The sequence below is a fragment of the Lampetra planeri genome, chromosome 9 (assembly GCF_965212315.1).
Source record: "Lampetra planeri chromosome 9, kcLamPlan1.2.h2, whole genome shotgun sequence".
Classification (NCBI taxonomy): Eukaryota; Metazoa; Chordata; class Hyperoartia; order Petromyzontiformes; family Petromyzontidae; genus Lampetra; species Lampetra planeri.
Genome location: NC_136115.1, coordinates 7417645 through 7437764, shown reverse-complemented (window position 1 = coordinate 7437764; position 20120 = coordinate 7417645). Strand labels below are relative to the sequence as shown.

General features: G+C 43.0%; 1 protein-coding gene across 5 annotated transcripts in view; it reads left to right on the top strand.

The window, feature by feature from the left end:
- Nucleotides 1-1333: 1333 nt before the first annotated feature.
- The window catches only part of LOC144720649 (kelch-like protein 2), a 37704-nt gene continuing 18917 nt past the window's right edge, over nucleotides 1334-20120 (top strand). The window contains exons 1-7 of one of the 5 annotated variants that reach the window (XM_078597562.1): nucleotides 1334-1532; nucleotides 5790-6365; nucleotides 6757-6863; nucleotides 7875-7996; nucleotides 8712-8874; nucleotides 13177-13286; nucleotides 14205-14321. In XM_078597562.1, the coding sequence (XP_078453688.1) occupies nucleotides 6178-6365; nucleotides 6757-6863; nucleotides 7875-7996; nucleotides 8712-8874; nucleotides 13177-13286; nucleotides 14205-14321 (807 nt within the window). In that variant the 5' untranslated portion in view covers nucleotides 1334-1532; nucleotides 5790-6177. Of the gene's footprint in view, nucleotides 1533-1564; nucleotides 1804-5789; nucleotides 6366-6756; nucleotides 6864-7874; nucleotides 7997-8711; nucleotides 8875-13176; nucleotides 13287-14204; nucleotides 14322-20120 lie in introns of those variants that run through there. The other 4 variants (XM_078597561.1, XM_078597559.1, XM_078597560.1 and 1 more) reach the window with 4 other exon arrangements.

The following is a 20120-nucleotide window of genomic DNA, read 5'->3' as shown; positions in this document are numbered from 1 at the left end:
TTATATGTTCCAAAGTAGTCTGTGATAGCACTGCGATTCCTTATAAGAAAAACACAACCAACACTTTAATTAGTTACCATTAACGATCCAAATTTCACATTTTCACAGTTCTAATTAACATTTATCAGGAACCAAAACCTCGAATGAAGTCAAAGATGGATAAAATATAAAGTAGACTGGAGGTTGTCCCTTGCTAAGTTGTTAGTGGTAGCCAGGGCAACTTAGTTGCCATGTTGGTAAGGGGGGGGCATTTACACTCAATGTTCAGGGTGGTCCAGATGTCTTGTGACTTCCCAATTAAATTTCGATTTAAAGCTTTCGTGACTTCAGGGATTCATATTCTTGGTTCTTTCGGTAAAGTCACGTAGAAGGGAAATAAAAATAAAATAAAAATATAAAACAATAAAAATTCTCACGACGTTTCGACTGCAACACAAGCAATCATCATCAGGTGTGAAATCCACAGCAAGATTTTTGTAATATTTATTTTATTTTATTATTTCCCTTCTACGTTACTTTACCGAAAGAACCAAGAATATACTTCCCAATTAGTTAAGGGGCCGTCCATAAATGACGTCACGCACCTGGGGGGGGGGTCAGACATTTGTGACGAGGGGGGGGGGGATAAATGTGACGTCACATTAAAATGCGCAACTTTAAATAAATATAGACAACACGTTCTACTTAATTGAATATACTTTTTAATAAATATTTTCTCCAACAACATCAGAGTGCAGCGCCACATTAAATACGCACTACAATGACATTTGATGAAATTTTTATTATTTTATTTTTATTATTTTATTATTTCCCTTCTACGTGACTTTACCGAAAGAACCAAGAAGAAAAATGACAATAGTTTAAAGCGATTTGAAGCATGTTTTATACATATTTGGGGGGGGGGGGCAGAGCTTTGTGACGTCATATTTGAGGGGGGGGGGGTCTGACTTTTTGTGACGCTTTTGACGAAGGGGGGGGGGGTCAAAAATCGTCAAAAATCGCGTGACGTCATTTATGGACGGCCCTTAACCCCCTAACATTATTTTCCCTTCGCGTATTAATTTCTGTTTTAAATAAACCTCGCTTTAAAAAAAACATATTTAGTACAACGCGTCTTGCGAAATATCGAAAGTAAAATCGAATAGACCACCGGGGTGGGGGAGAGAGATATATTTGTTTTACCTACGTGACTTTACCGAAATAACCTAAGAGAGTGAGAGATATAAACTCGGCCCCTTGCTAAGATGACCGCTTCAGCGACGTCTTATTTAAATCGACAACCCTCCGTTAAACTCTGGGCGCCATGATTGTAGGGGAACGACTTCGTTTTAGAAATGCAACTGGACCGGTCTCCTCGCCCGTGTGCTGTCAATGCCGGCTCCGTCGCCGTCGTAGTAGCAGCGATAACCACTGCCGCTGCTCCTGATGCCGACCACCTGCAAATTGTCACCTTGCAGCTGTCGTTCTCCATTCTACATCAGCGGCCGTATAAAGAAGACGAAGACGATGACGACTGGCGCGTTTGTCCCTTGGTAAGATGGCCGTCCGGAGAACTCAGCAACAGCGGCAGCAGCCACTGGGAGTCGTCGCGGTGGTGGTGAGCCCAGCCACAGCGCCCCTCTCTGCTCAATGTTTAATAAGTCCGGCCAGCGACGGCGGTGGCGGTGTGGGGTGGAGGTGAGGGAAGGCAACGACACCAAAGTGAGCTCTACGTTCATTCTCTCTCTCTCTGGGCCGACGCATGTTCCGGGGGGGGGGTGGGGGTCTCCTCCTCCTCTTCATCTTCTTCTTCTCCTCCTCCACGTGAGACGAGACGAGGCCCTCGGTGGTCGAGCGGCCAAAACGCGAGCGCGGTTTGCCGAGATGCGCGCCGCGGGGTTTTTCGTGGAGGTGTTGGGCCGATGGCCTGGCCCTCTCCAGCCAGCAGTGGACAGGGCATGTCGCTGTTTTTCGCTGTGAAACAGCAGTGACAGGAATGGCTGGAGTGAGGTTTTCTGGGGTGGCCTGGCCTGGCGTCTCCAGCCAGCAGTGGACAGGGCATGTCGCTGACATTCGCCGTGAAACAACAGTGACAGGAATGGCTGGAGTGAGGTTTTCTGGGGTGGCCTGGCCTGGCGTCTCCAGCCAGCAGTGGACAGGGCATGTCGCTGACATTCGCCGTGAAACAACAGTGACAGGAATGACTGGAGTGAGGTTTTCTGGGGTGGCCTGGCCTCTCCAGCTAGCAGGGGACAGAGCATGTCGCTGTCATTCGCCGTGAAACAGCAGTGACAGGAATGGCTGGAGTGAGGTTTTCTGGGGTGGCCTGGCCTGGCGTCTCCAGCCAGCAGTGGACAGGGCATGTCGCTGACATTCGCCGTGAAACAACAGTGACAGGAATGGCTGGAGTGAGGTTTTCTGGGGTGGCCTGGCCTCTCCAGCTAGCAGGGGACAGAGCATGTCGCTGTCATTCGCCGTGAAACAGCAGTGACAGGAATGGCAGGAGTGAGGTTTTCTGGAGTGGCCTGGCCCTCTCCAGCCAGCAGGGGACAGAGAATGTCGCTGTTATTCGCTGTGAAACAGCAGTGACAGGAATGGCTGGAGTGAGGTTTTCTGCCCTGGCCTGGCCTCTTCAGCCAGCAGGGGACAGAGAATGTCATTGTCATTCGCCGTGAAACAACAGTGACAGGAATGACTGGAGTGAAGTTTTCTGGGGTGGCCTGGCCTCTCCAGCTAGCAGGGGACAGGGCATGTCAGTGTCATTCGCATTGAAACAGCAGTGACAGGAATGGCTGGAGTGAGGTTTTCTGGGGTTGGCCTGGCCTGGCCCTCTCCAGCCAGCAGTGGACAGGGCATGTCGCTGTTTTTCGCCGTGAAACAGCAGTGACAGGAATGGCTGGAGTGAGGTTTTCTGGGGTGGCCTGGCCCTCTCCAGCCAGCAGCGGACAGAGAATGTCGCTGTCATTCGCCGTGAAACAGCAGTGACAGGAATGGTTGGAGTGAGGTTTTCTGGGATAACCAGGGCCTGGCCTGGCCTCTCCAGCCAGCCTGCAAATCGAGATTTGTGTTGTCATTCGACCCATTGGCCTGTCGAAGCTAGCAGTGGATTTGGATTGGCCCTGTCGCCCAACTTTACGAAATGCTCCATAGGCAGAAGTGAGCACAGTGGTACAACCACGTATGGCATCCAGCAGTGGCTAAGGAATGGTGCTTGCATTCATTGTTCGGCAATAATATTGAACCGTCCAACAATGGTAGAGAATCGTAATACAGTACTCTACAAAGTATTTCTGATTATGTAATACCAATATTGTGATGTCTCAGGCTTTCCGCCGACTCTTAAACTCTTTATTATTAGTGTTTGTGTTGGTATTTATCCTGTAAAAGTACTGCATCAGGTAGTGAACTTTACTTATCCAGTAGTGGGTATAATGCTACTTATTCACCAGTGTTTCTAATTTTACTTTCACTGTAGTGGATAGAGAACGGTATTCGAATATTGATGTTCTCCGCTGAAAGAATTGTGCATGTACAGACTTGAAGTGGGGTAGAGAAACTTTATCCAGCATCGCTATTGCTTATTTGATAGTTGTGGGTGCGGAGTAAGTCAGTGGTATGGCAGTGTATAGAGAATGGTGCTTTACAGCGGTGGATAGAACATGATGTTGCCCAGCAGCAGGTAAATAATACCTTGAAGAATATTGAATTGTGTGGAGAATGATACAGAAGTGGGTATAAAGTGATCCAATCCAGTAGTGGATAGAAAGTGACATCTAACAGGTAATAAAACACGTCCAACATTGGACAGGGACTAATGAATTGAGAATATTCTAACAGTTTAATAACAATGGCACAGTTACCATGCAGCAGTGGACAGTTGAGTGATCTCATACAACAGCAGGTATAGAATTACTTCGGCATGGAGAGAGTTAAGGTGATGAGGGATCAAAGTTTGGCGACAGATTTGGATGTTTGTGGGGGTGATTGTAAAAAGTGTTTGTGCACTTTTAAAATAAAAAAAAAACTTGAGTTGGAAATAAATATTTCGGTCAACTGCAGAAATTGATTAACTAAATCATTTTGCGTACATAAAGCAGAACCTTTATTGTACTTTTATTTGTACGAATCTAGTAAATTTTAAGTGCATTTCTTCGCGCAACAGATGGCGTCTTAAGGGTAACCTAAGCACAGGTTATGTTGTAAAACAATAAACCTGGTAAACGTGGTAAATAGTCGACTCCATTGTGTGCGCATGAAAGTGAACGAGCTCGCCTTCATTTTGTAAAGTTTAAACGTGGCAAAACCTGATAATAACTTTGCTGACGCGGCGGAGTAATTACCCCTGATTTTCCATCGCAAAATGTCAACAGTAAAGTGATGTGAAGTTCACGCGAAGCTAAATCGTTGAACAGGAGAAAAAAATAAACTCGGCACACGCCTCGCATGCACAGGTCCCTCCTGGGGCAATGTCAATTGCGTTGGTTGTACTGCCCTAGAAGTGCAGTGTTTGCATTCGTGGAGAAGTTCTGTGACTTGATGTGGTGGATAACTCGTTTAAAATGTACATTGTCTGGAGTTCAGAACAATCACTTGATAACTACGTTGGCCACGAGGTTCCCAGAAGCACTTGGCTCTGGATACAGGGGGTCACTGGCTTGAATACAACGTTTGTCCCGTTGTATGCAGGCCTGTAAAATTAGAAATACACTGCAGTGTGAATATGTATGGATTTTGAGAGAGCTTGTGACAATGTAGTAGTAAATCAATCTGTGCTAACTTTACGGCCAAATTTGGAGCGTTCCACATCTAGTAATACTTAGTGACAGATTACTCTTAACTGGACATGATGCCCTATTGGCAAGCAAAAACTGTTAATTTGTAATGTTTCAGTTTATGGATGACAGTTGGCTTTGGTTTGTATTATATTTCTGGAACTGGTGTATTTAATTTCAAAATGATCACGAATCGTCATGTTTGATAGATTGCATTGTTTAGTGCAGTGGTTCCCAACTTTGTGGTCTGTAGTCCAAAGGTGACGCAATGCCATGAGAAGTGGGCTACAGAACCGTTGCAGATGTGGTTTTTGTTTCACAAAACACGTTTTTTCCCCCGCATGGTGGCTGGCAGTGATCCACTTGCTCAGAAAGCTTGGAAATTACTGGTTTACAGGACAAGTATGGTCAATAAAATTTACTCTTTTGTATACTTTACAACTTTCCATGATTTTGTAATAATCTATTTTGGTGTTTTTTTTTAAACCTTATGAGGCTAGTTGTTAAACACATGCCACAGAGCCATTTTGCATGACGTTATGTGTTTGATTTCCCAGCCACTCAGTGATGCTTCAGAGCTTTACCACAGCACATTATGTTCTGCAAACGTATGTGTCCAGTAAGGATCAAAGTGAAGAGCAGTGTGCAGTAGTGGTATGTTTCACGTCAAAATTATTTAACAGCCATGCAGCTAAGATCTAATGTTAAATTTCTCAATGATGCTTAATGGTTATTTTGTGTTATGTATTATATCATTTTGCGTCGAACTAGGACTGTTTTCTTATAGAAATGGACCTTGCCTATAAACTGAGTACTTTACCAGCATTGGTTGAAGTAAGCTGACTCTTGATCAGACCCTGAATGTTGAAACAAGTCTGAAGTTGGCTTGTATTGAATCAAAACATGTCTTCCCTATATATACCAATTTCTCCAGTCTAAACCAGATCATGTATTTTGGAAATACTACATAGAAAGGGCTGGTCTGAGTTGGTGAGCAGTAATGTGTGACTTGTGTTTGTCGTGTTCCATTTCTTTTAGGATATGACCATGAACTCAAAGTGGGGGAACAGGTGAAGACTCGTAATGCCACTTGGAGATCGTCTCATGCACAGCAGATAGTAGGCATTAGAGTACTTATGTAAGAAAAGTATTGTTTCATTGCACGCAACTGTTTCAGAATAAAAGCAGAACAAAAACTCTACTTGACTGTATTCAAAGGATAAAATAAATACCGCATTCTTAAATAGCTGTATTATACTAAGAAGATAAAAAATTAGACATCCCCTCATATTTTTCATTTGGCATTACCAAGACTAAGCTGTGTTTATCCACAACCTCTTTAAGATAATCCATGTGGGGAAAATAGAGTTGGCTCTGAGCTGCGTGGTGCCGCGACCCATGCGTTGAGCAATCCTCGTGGAGCCTCATGGACGTGGATGTCCCCTTGACCCGGGCGCCGGGCATCATGTCCATGGATCGCGGCTCGCTGGGGGAGACTGAGGATGACATGACGGAGCACGAACGCAACAGCACGGGCCTGAATTCGTGCTGGCCCATGTACCAAAGCAACTCGCACATGAGGAAGGCCTTCAAGATCATGAACAGCTTGAGGAGGCAAGATATGCTCTTTGGATATATTTGTTAATGCCAAAAGAACATACTTTGTTTATGTGAATGCAGTTTAAGTTATGCCAATCAGTGAAAAACTCATTTATTCATGCTCCCAAATCAATCCGCACAAAGTCCTATAATTCCCGTGTTAATTATTTACGGCTTTGCAAGGATAAGACGAATGACGCAAAAGTGGTTGCAAATTCAGCCTGTTATCTGTGTTTGTGTGCACTATATGGAAAGGAATAATTTGTGCATATTCACCAAAATAGGATTCCATCCCTACAACAAATTGAATCGGAGAAGTTATACCATACATTAGTACCTCACTTGCATGCCTGTAAATTGTATATTTCCATGTTTTATGTCTATGGGCTTGCTACTTGTCGCACAGGCAAGGTGTGCTATGCGATGTCGTCCTCGTAGCTGATGGGACAGAAGTGGCTGCTCACAAGCTGGCACTGGCCTCATGCAGTCCTTACTTTCATGCCATGTTCACAAGTAAGAGGATGCTGGGAATCCACCTTCACAATTTAGCATCAATGGTCAGTTGATATACCACATTCAATACATTACATTTGCTGCATTTAACACAGTCGTTCCACATAGGCCAGTTTGGATGGTTGATCCGGTGCTTTGACTAGTTTATCTCTTCAGTGACCGTTGCAGTGTTGTAATCTCACGAGTATTTTGTTGCCGAGTGAAAGCCCATATAGTTTATACTCTTGGGTTATTTTTTTTCTATCCACGTGACTTTACCAAAAGAACCAAATAATATTAATTCCTGCAGTCACGAAAGCTTCAAATCAACCCATATAGTTTGTATAACACATTTCAAAATAATTTTTACTTAACTGTTCCAAGCACACAGGTGTGATACAAGTGCATAGATTAAATTGTTTTGGGTAACGGTTACCAACTGTAAATGAAATACTACAAAAATACTACAGAAGCATGAAAGTCCCACATCAAACTGCATATAGAATGGAAAATATTAAATCCACTTGAAGTAATTATTAGAGTTTTGGCAGAGACTTGAATAAACTAAATCATGCTGTACTGGACTGAATAAGTAGGCGTTATTTTAAATAAAGTAAATAGTTTCAGTGCAATGTATGGCATTTGCCATTGAAGTAATATATGTCTTAGGCACTATCCATGTCTCTGCAATTGGGATTATTTTAAATTTAGCTCTGAAGATGTTAATTAGAACTGGCAGGCCATTTGGATTTTGCCTATGCCGGGTACATGGACATATCACCTGTGGATTTTACCTCTGAATAATCGCCATATATAGTTACAAGTCGAAATAACATTTTATTTGGGCTATAATTTCTGTGTATAAATAAGGTGACCTATTTTAACGTCGCCTACTAATGAGCAGACATTCCAGTCACAGAGGATATCTGGGTCACGCTTTCATTGTCACATCTAAGGACAACAACATAACATGTTTTAGAAGCACTTATTAGCGCTGCTGAGGACCTGTAACAAGCGATGCTTGATGTACAGGCGAGATGGCGGAGAGCAAGGCGCAGAAAGTGGAGATCAAAGAAGTGGATGGCCGAGCACTTGCCCTGCTCATTGACTACGTGTACACAGCGGAGATCCAGGTGACCGAAGACAATGTGCAGGTGAGGACCAAGGGCGTCACCTGTAGCCACTGAGCTTGCATTTTGGTATCACTGAAGCTTTGGTTGGTGGATTTTATTTATGACAATTTTTTGACAGTGGGGCTTTCATGAAAAACGTTTTTTCCGCAAAGATACATTTGAGGATTTTAACTTGTTTAAAGTCCTAAATATTACGCTAACTGTATTTTAACATGCAAATAATGAGTATCCATCTGATCGAAGATCAAAAAGTATAATTTTCAGTTACTTGTAACTAAGCGCACTGGTCAATGAAAAATATGAATTCTCAGTAAAACATCATTCTTCCACTCGTATTGTGAAGTATAGCTTTTCCACGATGAAAATTTGATTAATTAAGTTTATATCTAAGCTGGGATGGCTCGAATCCATCCCTCTTGCTCCTATTAATTTTTCTTAATAAAAAAAATATTCCCTACTCCCAGTTTGTGCCGCATGAACAATTACAAAATGTGTTCCCTTTGCCCATTTCTGGGCAAAATGACGTGTTATGTCAGTGGCCGAATGTGTATACCTCCTTGCAAGCACTTTTTAATCATTGCTTTTGATTGCTTGTTCAGGCCAGATGCCTTTTGTGCCAAGCTGAAGAGTTGGGTATCTGTAAACCAAACTTGTGTAAGGGCATCACCCAGCATTTGGATGACGATCAGGGTGATTTATCATTTTTCACCAAATGCTGTCACTTTGCCCTCTTCAGATTTTGCTGCCTGCAGCGAGCTTACTCCAGCTGCCGGAGGTCCGGGATGCCTGCTGTGAATTTCTGCAGTCACAGCTGCACCCGTCCAACTGCCTGGGCATCCGGACATTCGCCGACATACACGCCTGCTCTGACCTCCTGCAGCACGCCAACACCTATGCCGGTCCGTTGCCTTTTAACTTTCTCCATGAATTTCATGAAGTAAAGGTGCGCGCCTGTATTGACTGTGTTTACATGGGCGCATGTGTGCGTGTGATAAATACAGTGAATAAAACAGTCTGGATGGCTCAGCTTGGATGAGAGAAGCAGGCTTCCACGTAAAGCTATCCCTCGATTTACGAACATTCAGTTTACGAAATTTCTCGTAGACCTAATTGACAAATTATGGACACCTTTCAATTAGCAAAAACTAATTTCCACTTGAACGTGAGGTCAAACAAGAACCACCCGGGAGGCTGCGTCATCCATCCGCGACAGTGTTACGATATCCCAACAGTGCCACGATATCCCAACAGTGCAACAGCAATGCCTCCACATCACCTTTCCAGTCATTCCAACATGCAGATCTTTTGGTGAGTTCCCCTGAAAAGGTTATCTATGTTTTAAATGAATTAGGATTAAATTGTGTTAATAATTATGTCATTATTATAATGATTTTTGTATTTTTAAAAGTGATATAGGTGTATATTTTTAGTTTTGGATTAGAGTTCGAATGACTGTCTGAAAAACATAACCATTTTTTAGTATTAAATTAAGGGGAAAAGTAATTCCGATTTACCAATGTCGTTCTACGTGGTTTATTTTTAACCATGTATCCCTTTCGTAAATCAAAGAACACCTGTAAATGGCTATGAGTTCAAATCACAGTCCAGATGACTCGGCTCATCGTCCCCACCAGGACCAGTGAAACGGCCACCACCTGGTGAGCACCATATGGTAGAAAGACAGCAGGTGGGTTCGTTAAATAGAGGCTGATTCCATGGAAGGAATGTGTAATTTCAGCCGTTACCATCAGAGAATCAGCTCTGCCAATCATTTTAGGTGTTTCATATGTTTTTAATTATAAACTGGGTTGAATATTGTAATCTAAAATAATTGGGAATGTTGTATACATTATGTGCCATATAGGTGAGGAGGCACCCCAGATGAATAAAGTTAAATTAACAGAAGGTAAATGTCTCATGCTAGCTTGAAACACACTTTTCTGTGAGATCTTAGTGAAGTTTGTGGATTTGTTTTCTGGATTGCCAGAAGGACATTTTTGAGTTTATGGAAATTAATAATGAATTGTCATGACATACAGACTATTTTCAAAAGTACAGCAAGATCCTATAACAGTTATACATTGGCATCATTGCCAACGTTTGCGATGCCACTTACCATATGGTTTTTTTCCCGAATTGATTGGTGATGCTAGATTTATTTGTGCTGAATAAGGAGGGCATCAGTCTGAGCTACATTTCAAAAAAGCAACACTTATGTTCTTTGTGAAGGTGAAGGTCTAATGACGTTGGTGGCTGTTACCTCCAAATATGAACATTGTTAATTGGTCTGTTTCATTATTTATGCTTTGTGCATGACAGTAGAGTGTTACCATGTTGGCTGATCCAGAAACAAGTCTTTATTTCTATATCTCTGCCTCTCACTTTGACTGCCATGATTTTACACTCTTCTTTGCCTAGGATATAGGAATTACTTTCCGAAGGAAGAGCCGATTTCTCACACCCTTGCACTCCTTCAGCGTAGCCCTATTAACAGTCCCAAGCCATTTCAAAAACATATAATCTCGTATTTTTGAAAGCTGACTGAGAACAAATGTGCACATTCATCCAAATGTTTTTTTGCTGTGTCCCATTAGCAAGCATAGTGAACCTTACATGAATTGTCTTTTTTTAATGGGCATTCTGCAGTTGTACATTATAGGTGGGTGCAGTTATTTCAGCATTTATTATTGTAGTGCACATGATTAATTCTCTATTGAACAATACTGTGCGGGCTTACTATTAATGGGTTGATAAAAAATGGGGTGAAAATTTAGGTGGGAATTTTACTTAAAACATTCACCTAAGCATGTGCTCATGTGCACTGCTTTGTTGAGAAGTCTTAGCTCATTTGTAGTCACTGCACATCCCAATAAAACAACCTGTTTAGACAACGTGTAAAGACACGATTAAGTCTACAGTTATTATTCTTTGTAAGATGCATCAACTGTAACACTGGTGTATTCTGTATTCTGCTCGGACGGGGACGTAATGGTAAAATAACACACAGCGTTTACCGAGAGAAAATGCACACTAATGCCTATCTGAATACAGAGTCACACTATCACCCCGCACAGAAATCTGCTCTTATCAAGACGCTCATTCATTGGGCTAACAAAGTGTCAGATGGTGATAGTCTGAGAAGTGAAATTAAACATTAAACGGTTACAATGATGCAAAAATCAACAGGGCATTGAATGTCAAGACCAAATCAAATAACACGAGCATTGAAACTGCCCAAGTAATTAAAACTATTAAAAATACCGTACATTGTGGGAGTAACTGATAAACTAGCCAGATGTTTGGAAAAACAAAACACCCGGTTCAAATTTGGCATGGTCCATAAAATACAGACTTGAATATCTGGTACAAAAGATGTATTACCGACGCTATCAACAGAAGATGTGTACCGGAGTAATTGCACTTGTGGCAAATGCTATGTTGGGCAAACAGGACGAATGATCAGCACGAGACTAAAAGAACACCAAAGAAATATTAAATACTCTCAAATACAACTGTATTTGCGGTGGTTATCTTACATTGACATGCTAATCTCTTACAATACAATGGCCACCTCCACAGCTTTGTTTTCCTCAATGTGGCGGTGGCGCCCGGTTTTCTTACATTGACATGCTAATCTTACATTAACAGGCTAAATGTCTCATTAACACAGTCACCGTTGTGGTGATTTTCTAACAGTGACATGCTAATCTCTCACAATACAATGGCCACCTCCACAGCTTCATAGTCGTGGAGGTATATCAGCTCTCTGATCTTACATTTACACGCAAATTTCATCTCTAACCCCGCCCACTTACCCTTGGGCTACGCCCATCTCAAACCTATATAACATCCTGCTTCAGCAGCTCTTAGCTCTCCCGCTAGATTTTTTCACCTGATGACGATTGCTTGTGTTGCGATCGAAACGTAGTGATATTTTTATTTACGTGGCTTAACCGAAAGACCCAAAGAATATGAATTCCTGCAGTCATGAATGCTTTAAGTCAAGATCTAGTTTTAATTACTGGCGAAACGTCGTACTCAGATTGTAAATGTTGTCGCTTGGCTGTCCAAAACAACGATGTGCTGTACTAGTGACGAATTGGCATGTTCTGTTTACATGACAACCCTTACTAGTTGGCTGTTTTTGGTGGTGGTGGGTTGAATGACACATTTATATATTTATGCGATCTAACCCAAAAAAACTCTTATGAACACTGGTGTATGTTGGTTCAATCACAGTGCCATCACATGTAGAGATTCAAGTTCAGCCACAGGCAACCAAAACTGTACATTGCCCTCTGCTAAAAAGTGTAGTCATGGGTTTTGGTGGAGGGAGGAACAAGGCTGTCTTAAACCTCCCTGTGAGTATTACAAGTATTCATCATAAGTTTACTCTTTGAAAAGGTGGATTTTTTTAAAAGACTTAATAAGTTGATGGCTTTGTAAGTTTAAAATAGCCATGCCTAAAAGTGACATGCCTGCTATATGTGTCAACTGCCAGTGGGCCTGCTGGGTGTGTCTGCATTGGTATCCCACCTGCTGTGTGCTGTGCACATTAAGACCTAAGAACACTAGGCTATGCACTCGTACAGAAGCATGTTTCCCAGCAGTAGAGCAACCCAGAAAAAGCCTTGATGTGTGATGAACGTTCAGCTTTAGTAGACCAGGTGGTGTGCTTTGAACGTGGCAGGGATCTTCACTGTTAGATGGAGCTAATGCAAATCTGATCAGCAAAACTAAAGCCTTCTCTATGTGTGAGGAATTATATTATAACAAACAGCCAGTCTTGAGTCTTGTACTTTGTCAAAAGCTTAACCTCATCTCCAAACCGTACTATTACATTGTGTTGCCATGTGTAATCCCAATTCAGTATTCGGAATGTCAATATTCAAATTGGGCCTTGGTGCCGATACACAAATGGCCCACTCTTTTAAAATTCCATTGCAGGATCTTTAGCGTCTACTATGAAGCAGACTGAATCTGTTAGAGTTAATAAACCTGCAATCTTAACCTGGGCATCTTGCCGGATTCAAACCGCTAACCTCTCGAACAAGAGATGAACGCACAACTGCTGGGCCATGTCACCACCCATGTAAACACCAGCACACGTTGTTAACACACTACCAGTATATTGAGCCACTGACAATGTGTATTCTGGGTATGTGAGCTGCTAACATTCACCCCGCTTTGCGTGTCCACAGAACAGCACTTCTCTGACGTGGTGCAGGCAGAGGAGTTCCTCTCACTATCGGTGGAGCAGGTCTGTGACCTCATCGCCAGCGACAGACTGATGGTCCCTTCAGAGGAAAAGGTACGACTGTAGCTGTTATAAAAAATTTACATATAATATCTGGGTTTTTTGGTAGGAGTGGGTATTGTTTATATTTCTAGAATGTTACCGGTAGGAACCTCTGGTTACACCAGCCCACAAGGGATTATAGTGTTCGTCCTTCGTGCAGGGAGGGGCTGGGTGGGGAGGGAGGGGCTGGGTGGGGAAGGGAGGGTGGGGAGGGGCTGGGTGGGGAGGGTGTGAAGGGGCTGGGTGGGGAGGGTTGGGAGGGGTTGGGTGGGGAGGGTGGGGCTGGGTGGGGGGTGGGAGGGGTGGGGCTGGGTGGGGAGGGGCTGGTCATCCCGTGGTGCCCTTATAAAACTCAACGTTTAACCTACTCACGCCGGCTTGTGCCCGCCCTCACAGTCGGGCATATTTGCGGAATACACCACGCCGCCGTTGACCCTGGCCATTGACCGAGCAACTCAACGTTCCTACCAGCTCCCTCCGCAGGAATGTGTTTTGGTGTCTCCCATCATTAATCCAGTGCTCAGAGGCAAGGGTTGGTGGATCACATATAATTCTGACACTACCCTGTATGTTGGCTGCAAGTTGACCAGGAGATAGCAGTACAGCAGATGGGTTTGTCATTCTGCTTTTGACCTTTGAGTGTTGTTTTCTCAAATGCATGGTATTTCTATGGATATTTAGATTTACTCCCACCCACCTCTAAAGTACTCCTTTGAAATGAATTCACCAATCATTCCAGTCGAGAACCCTCCTGATAAAGAGCCCGTTTTCTGGAGATATATTATTATATTGCTGATTGTGATAGAGGTTGTTCAGGTGAGATCTGTTGGAAAGGGATATCAGTGGTTGTTGCGTTAGGAGCTTATGATGATGCTGGTGCCTGACATTGGTTTGGAGAGGCAGCTGTGGGTGACGTGACTTTTTCTGCAGGTGTTTGAAGCAGTACTGGCATGGGTGAACCACGACCGCGAGAAGCGACAGGAGCTGATGGCTAGCCTCCTGGAGAATGTGCGTTTGCCTCTGCTCTCTCGCGAGTACCTGGTGGAGGTAAGCCCCATTATTCCTGTGCCTTGTCGTTACGTTTGAGCCGTAAAAATTGGGTTTGTGTTCTCTTGCGGTAGCGCTGTATCTTTCTCACACTTAATAGGATAGTCGGCATCCTTGCAACTCGGTATGTACACAAATAAGTGTTTCGAGAAACTTTCCCAACTTAATTTGCATGTATCTGTGTCAGCCCGGTGGGTAAGCATATCTCCAGCACTCATTATCTTGGCTTTTGTGAAGAAACGATTTTAATATACGATTGTCAGCTTGGTATAAAAGCAAGGTTATAAAGATATAGAGTACAAAGCTGTTTTCAGACCAATCCAAAAGTTAAATTCTGGCACAATCTTCAATTGACTGGCAATGCCTGACAGTCTTGGGTGTTGCTAAAAGTGTCTTCTAATTTATAAATGGGTCATTGGCTCCTATGCATTTTAAAACTGAATGCTGACCTACATAGGTATTGGCCATGGTAAAAAAAACACTAATCTTGGAGTGTAATACATTATTCAGCTTCCTATCTAATGGTAGAAAACTCAATTCCCGGAGCCTATTTTGTAGATGGTGACAAACAATATCACAAACCTCCTATGATTGCACAAAGGAATATATCCTGGAATAGAAATAAGTACTTTGTGAAAAAATATTTTACAATAATTTGGCCAGGTCATAGTATCTTCATACACAATTCTTAATAAGTTTTAATAATCCTGCCCACTGGTTGTTTCTAATTTTTGCTTATTTTCATCTTGAAAGCATTGGTGTTATTTTTCAATTTCCTATACAGTACGTCCTCGTTTAACGCCGAAGATGGGTTCCTGAAAAGTGCCGCGTCAAGCGAAAACAATTTCCCCATAAATAATGTAATGCTAAAGTTTGTCGAGATACAATGTACGCGCACACACACACACAGTCAGATGGCAGGACAAATATCTGAGGGTACACCGCCACCTTACTGTATCATTCTGCATACTGTATCCTAACGCTCAGATGTGCAACTCAAGAAACTAGTTCCTTGTTAACCGCTGAGAAACAGTGTTATAACGGTGCACGTTCTATGTTGTGCGAAAAGTTGTTCCCTGGTGGAAGAACCACTTTATGGTGACTATGTGCTGCGTGAACACGCATTAAGCGAGGACTCACCGTACTTCTAACACAACGTTTCATGGGTTTACTTTTTCTTCTCCAGGAAGCACGTCAATATTTGCAGAGCAGGGGCTTCTGAACTCTATTTATGGCATCCCCTCTGGTTCACCTTTCCAAATGAATCAGTCTGTATAATTCCCTTGCATATTAGGTTATTACACATTTCACCTATCTGATGATTGGTTCAAATGTTAACCTTTACCTTAGTGGGTGCATAGGATGAAAATTGTGACACCTTACCTGATACACTCTCTTCACTCAATCGGGCAAAAGTTTTCCAGCAACTGAAAATATAAGTGATGAGATAGGGAAAAAAATAGGTCGATATGTAAGCTTCCTTCATTTATACCAGGTAACATAACATGAAGATATATCTTCTTTGCAAGAGATATGTGGAGGAAATATTTTAAAAAAATATTAATTAAACTAGTGGATTTAAAATCCAGGAATAGTAAATCAAATGCAGTCCATATTTTAATATCTGTCTCATTTCTCCTATATGAAATAAATCAGTGCACATTGATTACACTAGTCCTGTTTATTGTTAGATATGGAAAACCCGAGGGGATCTAGTTTCGAAAGCCTTAAAATGAGAACCACTGCATGTGATTCAGTAACAGTTTAAAACCAATTTAAATCTATTGTTGCTGCCAAAGGAATTCATGAGGAAATGGTTGCAAACAGCTTTTCTAAATGAACACAGGCTGCTGGCCCAAATTTCAATTTGGCTTTTTGTAGGAAATGGTTTGGTGCCGTTGACGAGCACTGCACTCATCTTGGCAGCAGAGGAGCAATGTTCCCTAGCTCGGTACTTCCAGAACTGGTAGATTACCATCCAGACACATTTGACTACATTACCCAGCGAGTCTTGCTTTTAAATTACAATAGAAAAATTCATTTTTCATTCTTACAGTTGACTAGTTGTACTCTTACCTGCCATAGCATAGTTTTCTATGTACGGTGTGAAAGAAGGTCAACATACCTACAGAGCAATAGGGGTAATTCTGAAGTCCCCCATTGATTGACTTCCCTATCTGCCAATGTAAAATCCAAACATCAAATATCTCACCATGTTGCGGTAGTCATCTGTGATGCGAACACATAATATGCAAGTTTAAGTGCAACTATCTTCTTGGTTCTTTCGGTAAAGTCACGTAGAAGGGAAGTAATAAAATAATAAAAAATAAAACATAATATAATAATAAAATAATGTAATATATAAAAAATAAGTGCAACTAACCCAAGAAGGCTTTAACATCCTCTGGATTCAAATTTCACTCTTCTCTATGACTGCTCATTCTTTGCAGCATGTATCTGAACATCAGTGGAGCACACTTCATGGTAATATGATACCATAAACAGAGTTTGCTCACCAGCAATGAACGTATTTTATGTAAATATATAAATGTGTGTACCCACAATTTTCACACAAAGGGCGTACTATATTTTTGGAATGTTTAGCCCCTAATTTCTGAACTGGTCAAATGAGTTTGAGGTAGGAGCTCCCCTCCCACTATACTATCTCACGTTCCAGATTTTCTACTGCAGTGTTTATATCCAACCTAACAGCCTGGTCCCAGATCTACCTGCATTACTCTGCTGATTTAACTGGAAAGAGAACAACTATAGGTATCCAAACACAGGCATCCCTCAATATTCTCTCATTCGTATTTGTATTCTGTCGGTTCATGGGCTAGTTTTGTGCATAAAAGTTACGTGGGGCTAATACATATTCAAAACATTTAGGTTGATTGTTCATTGGAAGTTCAAAGACAATGTTGCTCATTTCAGCAGCAATTAAGCATTTGTTTGCAGTTAATTTAAATATTGCAAATACATTTTAGCAATTGTTCTGGTCTGCTATTAGTCTACATAAGGCGTGGTTGCATACTTTTCAAGCACTGACCCGGCTTAGGTCCAATCAGTACTTGGCGGTCGGGATCCCATTGAGCATAGATATTCTGGCTGTACTATTACAGGCTGATCAGTAGGAGGCACTCTGTCCATTGTTTTGAGTGTCAACCAATAGTGGCAGTTATCAATACAATAAAATGCTATGGGCACAACAATAACAGCCGCTATTCGCCACTAAGTGGTGGTGATGTCACCACGAAGCTTGTACCAGGCTCTGCACGTTGAGGCCACGTGAAGTGTCGAACGCCCGCTGACAGGAGGTCACGGGACAGACCCAGGTGCTACGGGTTGACTGACTGAGATGACCGAGATGACTGGCTGATGCACCACCTGTGCCAACTTGCTGTGCTTTAGCCACCCAGCGCTCCGCTCGTTGTTGTGAGCGTTGCTCCTCAGCCCTCCGTTCTTGTTGGAGGGCGACTGCCTCCAACTGCCCAGTAGCATCCTTCACGAGCCTCCTCCACAGAGGCCGATCCTGACACTGCTGGTACCAGTAATCGGCAAGTCTTCAGCTCCACATCCTCCTGCACCACATCGCGCCCGTTTAGCCCCCTCTATCCGGCCGAACAAAAGCTGTTTAGGCATGCGGTGACTGGGCATGCGGGCTATCTGACACAGCCAACGCAGCCTTGCCTGCCAGAGGAGCTCACCGATGGGACATTGTTTAGATCTTTCAAGGATTTGTGAGCTCCTCAGACAATCCAGCCTGGTTAATCCCAGGATGGATCGTAGGCAGGCCAGCCTAAATGTTTCTAACTGGCAAAGATGTCCGTTAGGGGGGGTCCACGTTTCGCAAGCATAGAGAAGGGAGGGAATGACCGTGGCCGAGAAGACCTGAAGCTTCATGTGGAGCGACAGACCAGGTAGCTTCCACACAGTGTTTCGCAACCGATGAAAAGATAATGCCTCTCGACTGATTTCAGAGTGGGACCTCTGCTGTCAAACCGGAGCCGGTCATGAGCACACTGCCCAGGTATAGGAAACTCCACTCTCTCCACAACTACCCCATCACCAATTGGGAGTTGTGGGGGTGGAGTGTCCGATGATACAAAATACCCAGGCAGGTGCCTAGTTTTGGTGGGGCTGATGGTAAGGCCCCCACCCCTTAGTAGCACTCTCCGGGTTCAGCAGCAGCGCCTCCAACTCCTCCTCTGAGTGAGCGGCAATTACCAGATCATCGGCATACATTACGTGGTTGACCAATAGGGAGTCATCCCTTGACCGCACCCGGGCATCGATCAGCCTCCCATTGTATCTGTACCAGATGGAAATTCCTCCGGTATAGCCATCGAAGGCTTCACGAACTACGTGGTCGAAAAAGATGTTAAATAATGTGGGAGCCAGAGGACATTCCTGTCGCACCCCAAGGTGAACAGGGAATGGCTCCAACTCCCGGCCACGTAGTTTTACCTGGGCCCGCTCATCATCATGAAGGTCCTTAATGATCGTGAGCAGAGGGTCAGGGACTCCGAAAGCATGAAGAATAACCCAGAGCCCAGGCATACTGATGGTATCATAGGCCTTGACCAGGTCAATAAAGCAGAGATGTAGGTTTTGTTGTAATTCCTTACACCTCTGCTGTAGCAGACAGACAGAAAATATGGCATCTGTGCAGGACTGCCCTTTCCTGAAACCGCATTGGGGCTCCGCAAGCCTCTCCTCTGCGTGCCTGGCAAGGCGATGTTGAATAATCCTTGCCAAGACCTTTCCCGGCACACTGAGGAGTGAGATGCCCCTGTAGTTACAGTCTGTGCTGTCCCCCTTCTTAAAGAGTGGGACCACCAAGGCATCCTTCCAATCCTGCAGAACCCATCCAGTGGTCCAGACTGTTATGATGTCATGTAGGGCAGTCTGCACAAACGTCACCCTCCCTCAGCATTTCGCTTGGGAGATCATCTCTGCCTGGTGCCTTTCCTGGTCTCAGACTCTGGATCGCCTTTAGTACTTCACCTCAGCCAGCCACTCACAGGAGATGACTTCTTCCAATATTTGAGACACCGCAGCTTCAGTAGGGTCATCCCCACTTTGTCCCACGATGTTTTCCATGCCGAGGGATTTCCCCTCCCCCAGGACTTCACAGAAATGCTCACCAAGAATAAGTAGACCGTATAGACCAGTACACTCGCCCAGCTTAATAACCATTGCTACAGTCTACATTATAGACTACCAGTACACTCACTCCGATTAAGAACCAGGCTACAGTCTACATTAATTATTTTTATTTAATTTTTATTCATTTTTTTTCTACGTGACTTTACCGAAAGGACCAAATAATATAACACATTGCAGAGCCACTTAATGGCATCTTGTCCGGCAGGGGGAGCATTACAATGACACAAAAATATGGCGTGATATTTGTTGCACTTTGATGCTTTATAGGTATTAAAAATGTTCAAGTATAAAAAAAAATATTTGCTGAATTTCAACATCATGTCGATTTTTTTACAGGTTGTGGCTATTGAATCGACAATAAAAAACACATCAGTTTTATATATTTCGATTTAAAGCTTTCATGACTGCAGGGATTCATATTATTGGTTCTTTCGGTAAAGTCACGGCTGCTTGCGTTGTGGCCGAAACGTCGTGATAATTGTATTACACTTTATGTTTATTATTTTATTATTTCCCTTCTACGTGACTTTACCGAAAGAACCAAGAATAGATTTATATATATATGTTCAATTCAGGTTGGGTAGTGTGTGAGATCTGTTGCTCTGGACTGGCAGGTGCACACTGCGTGCA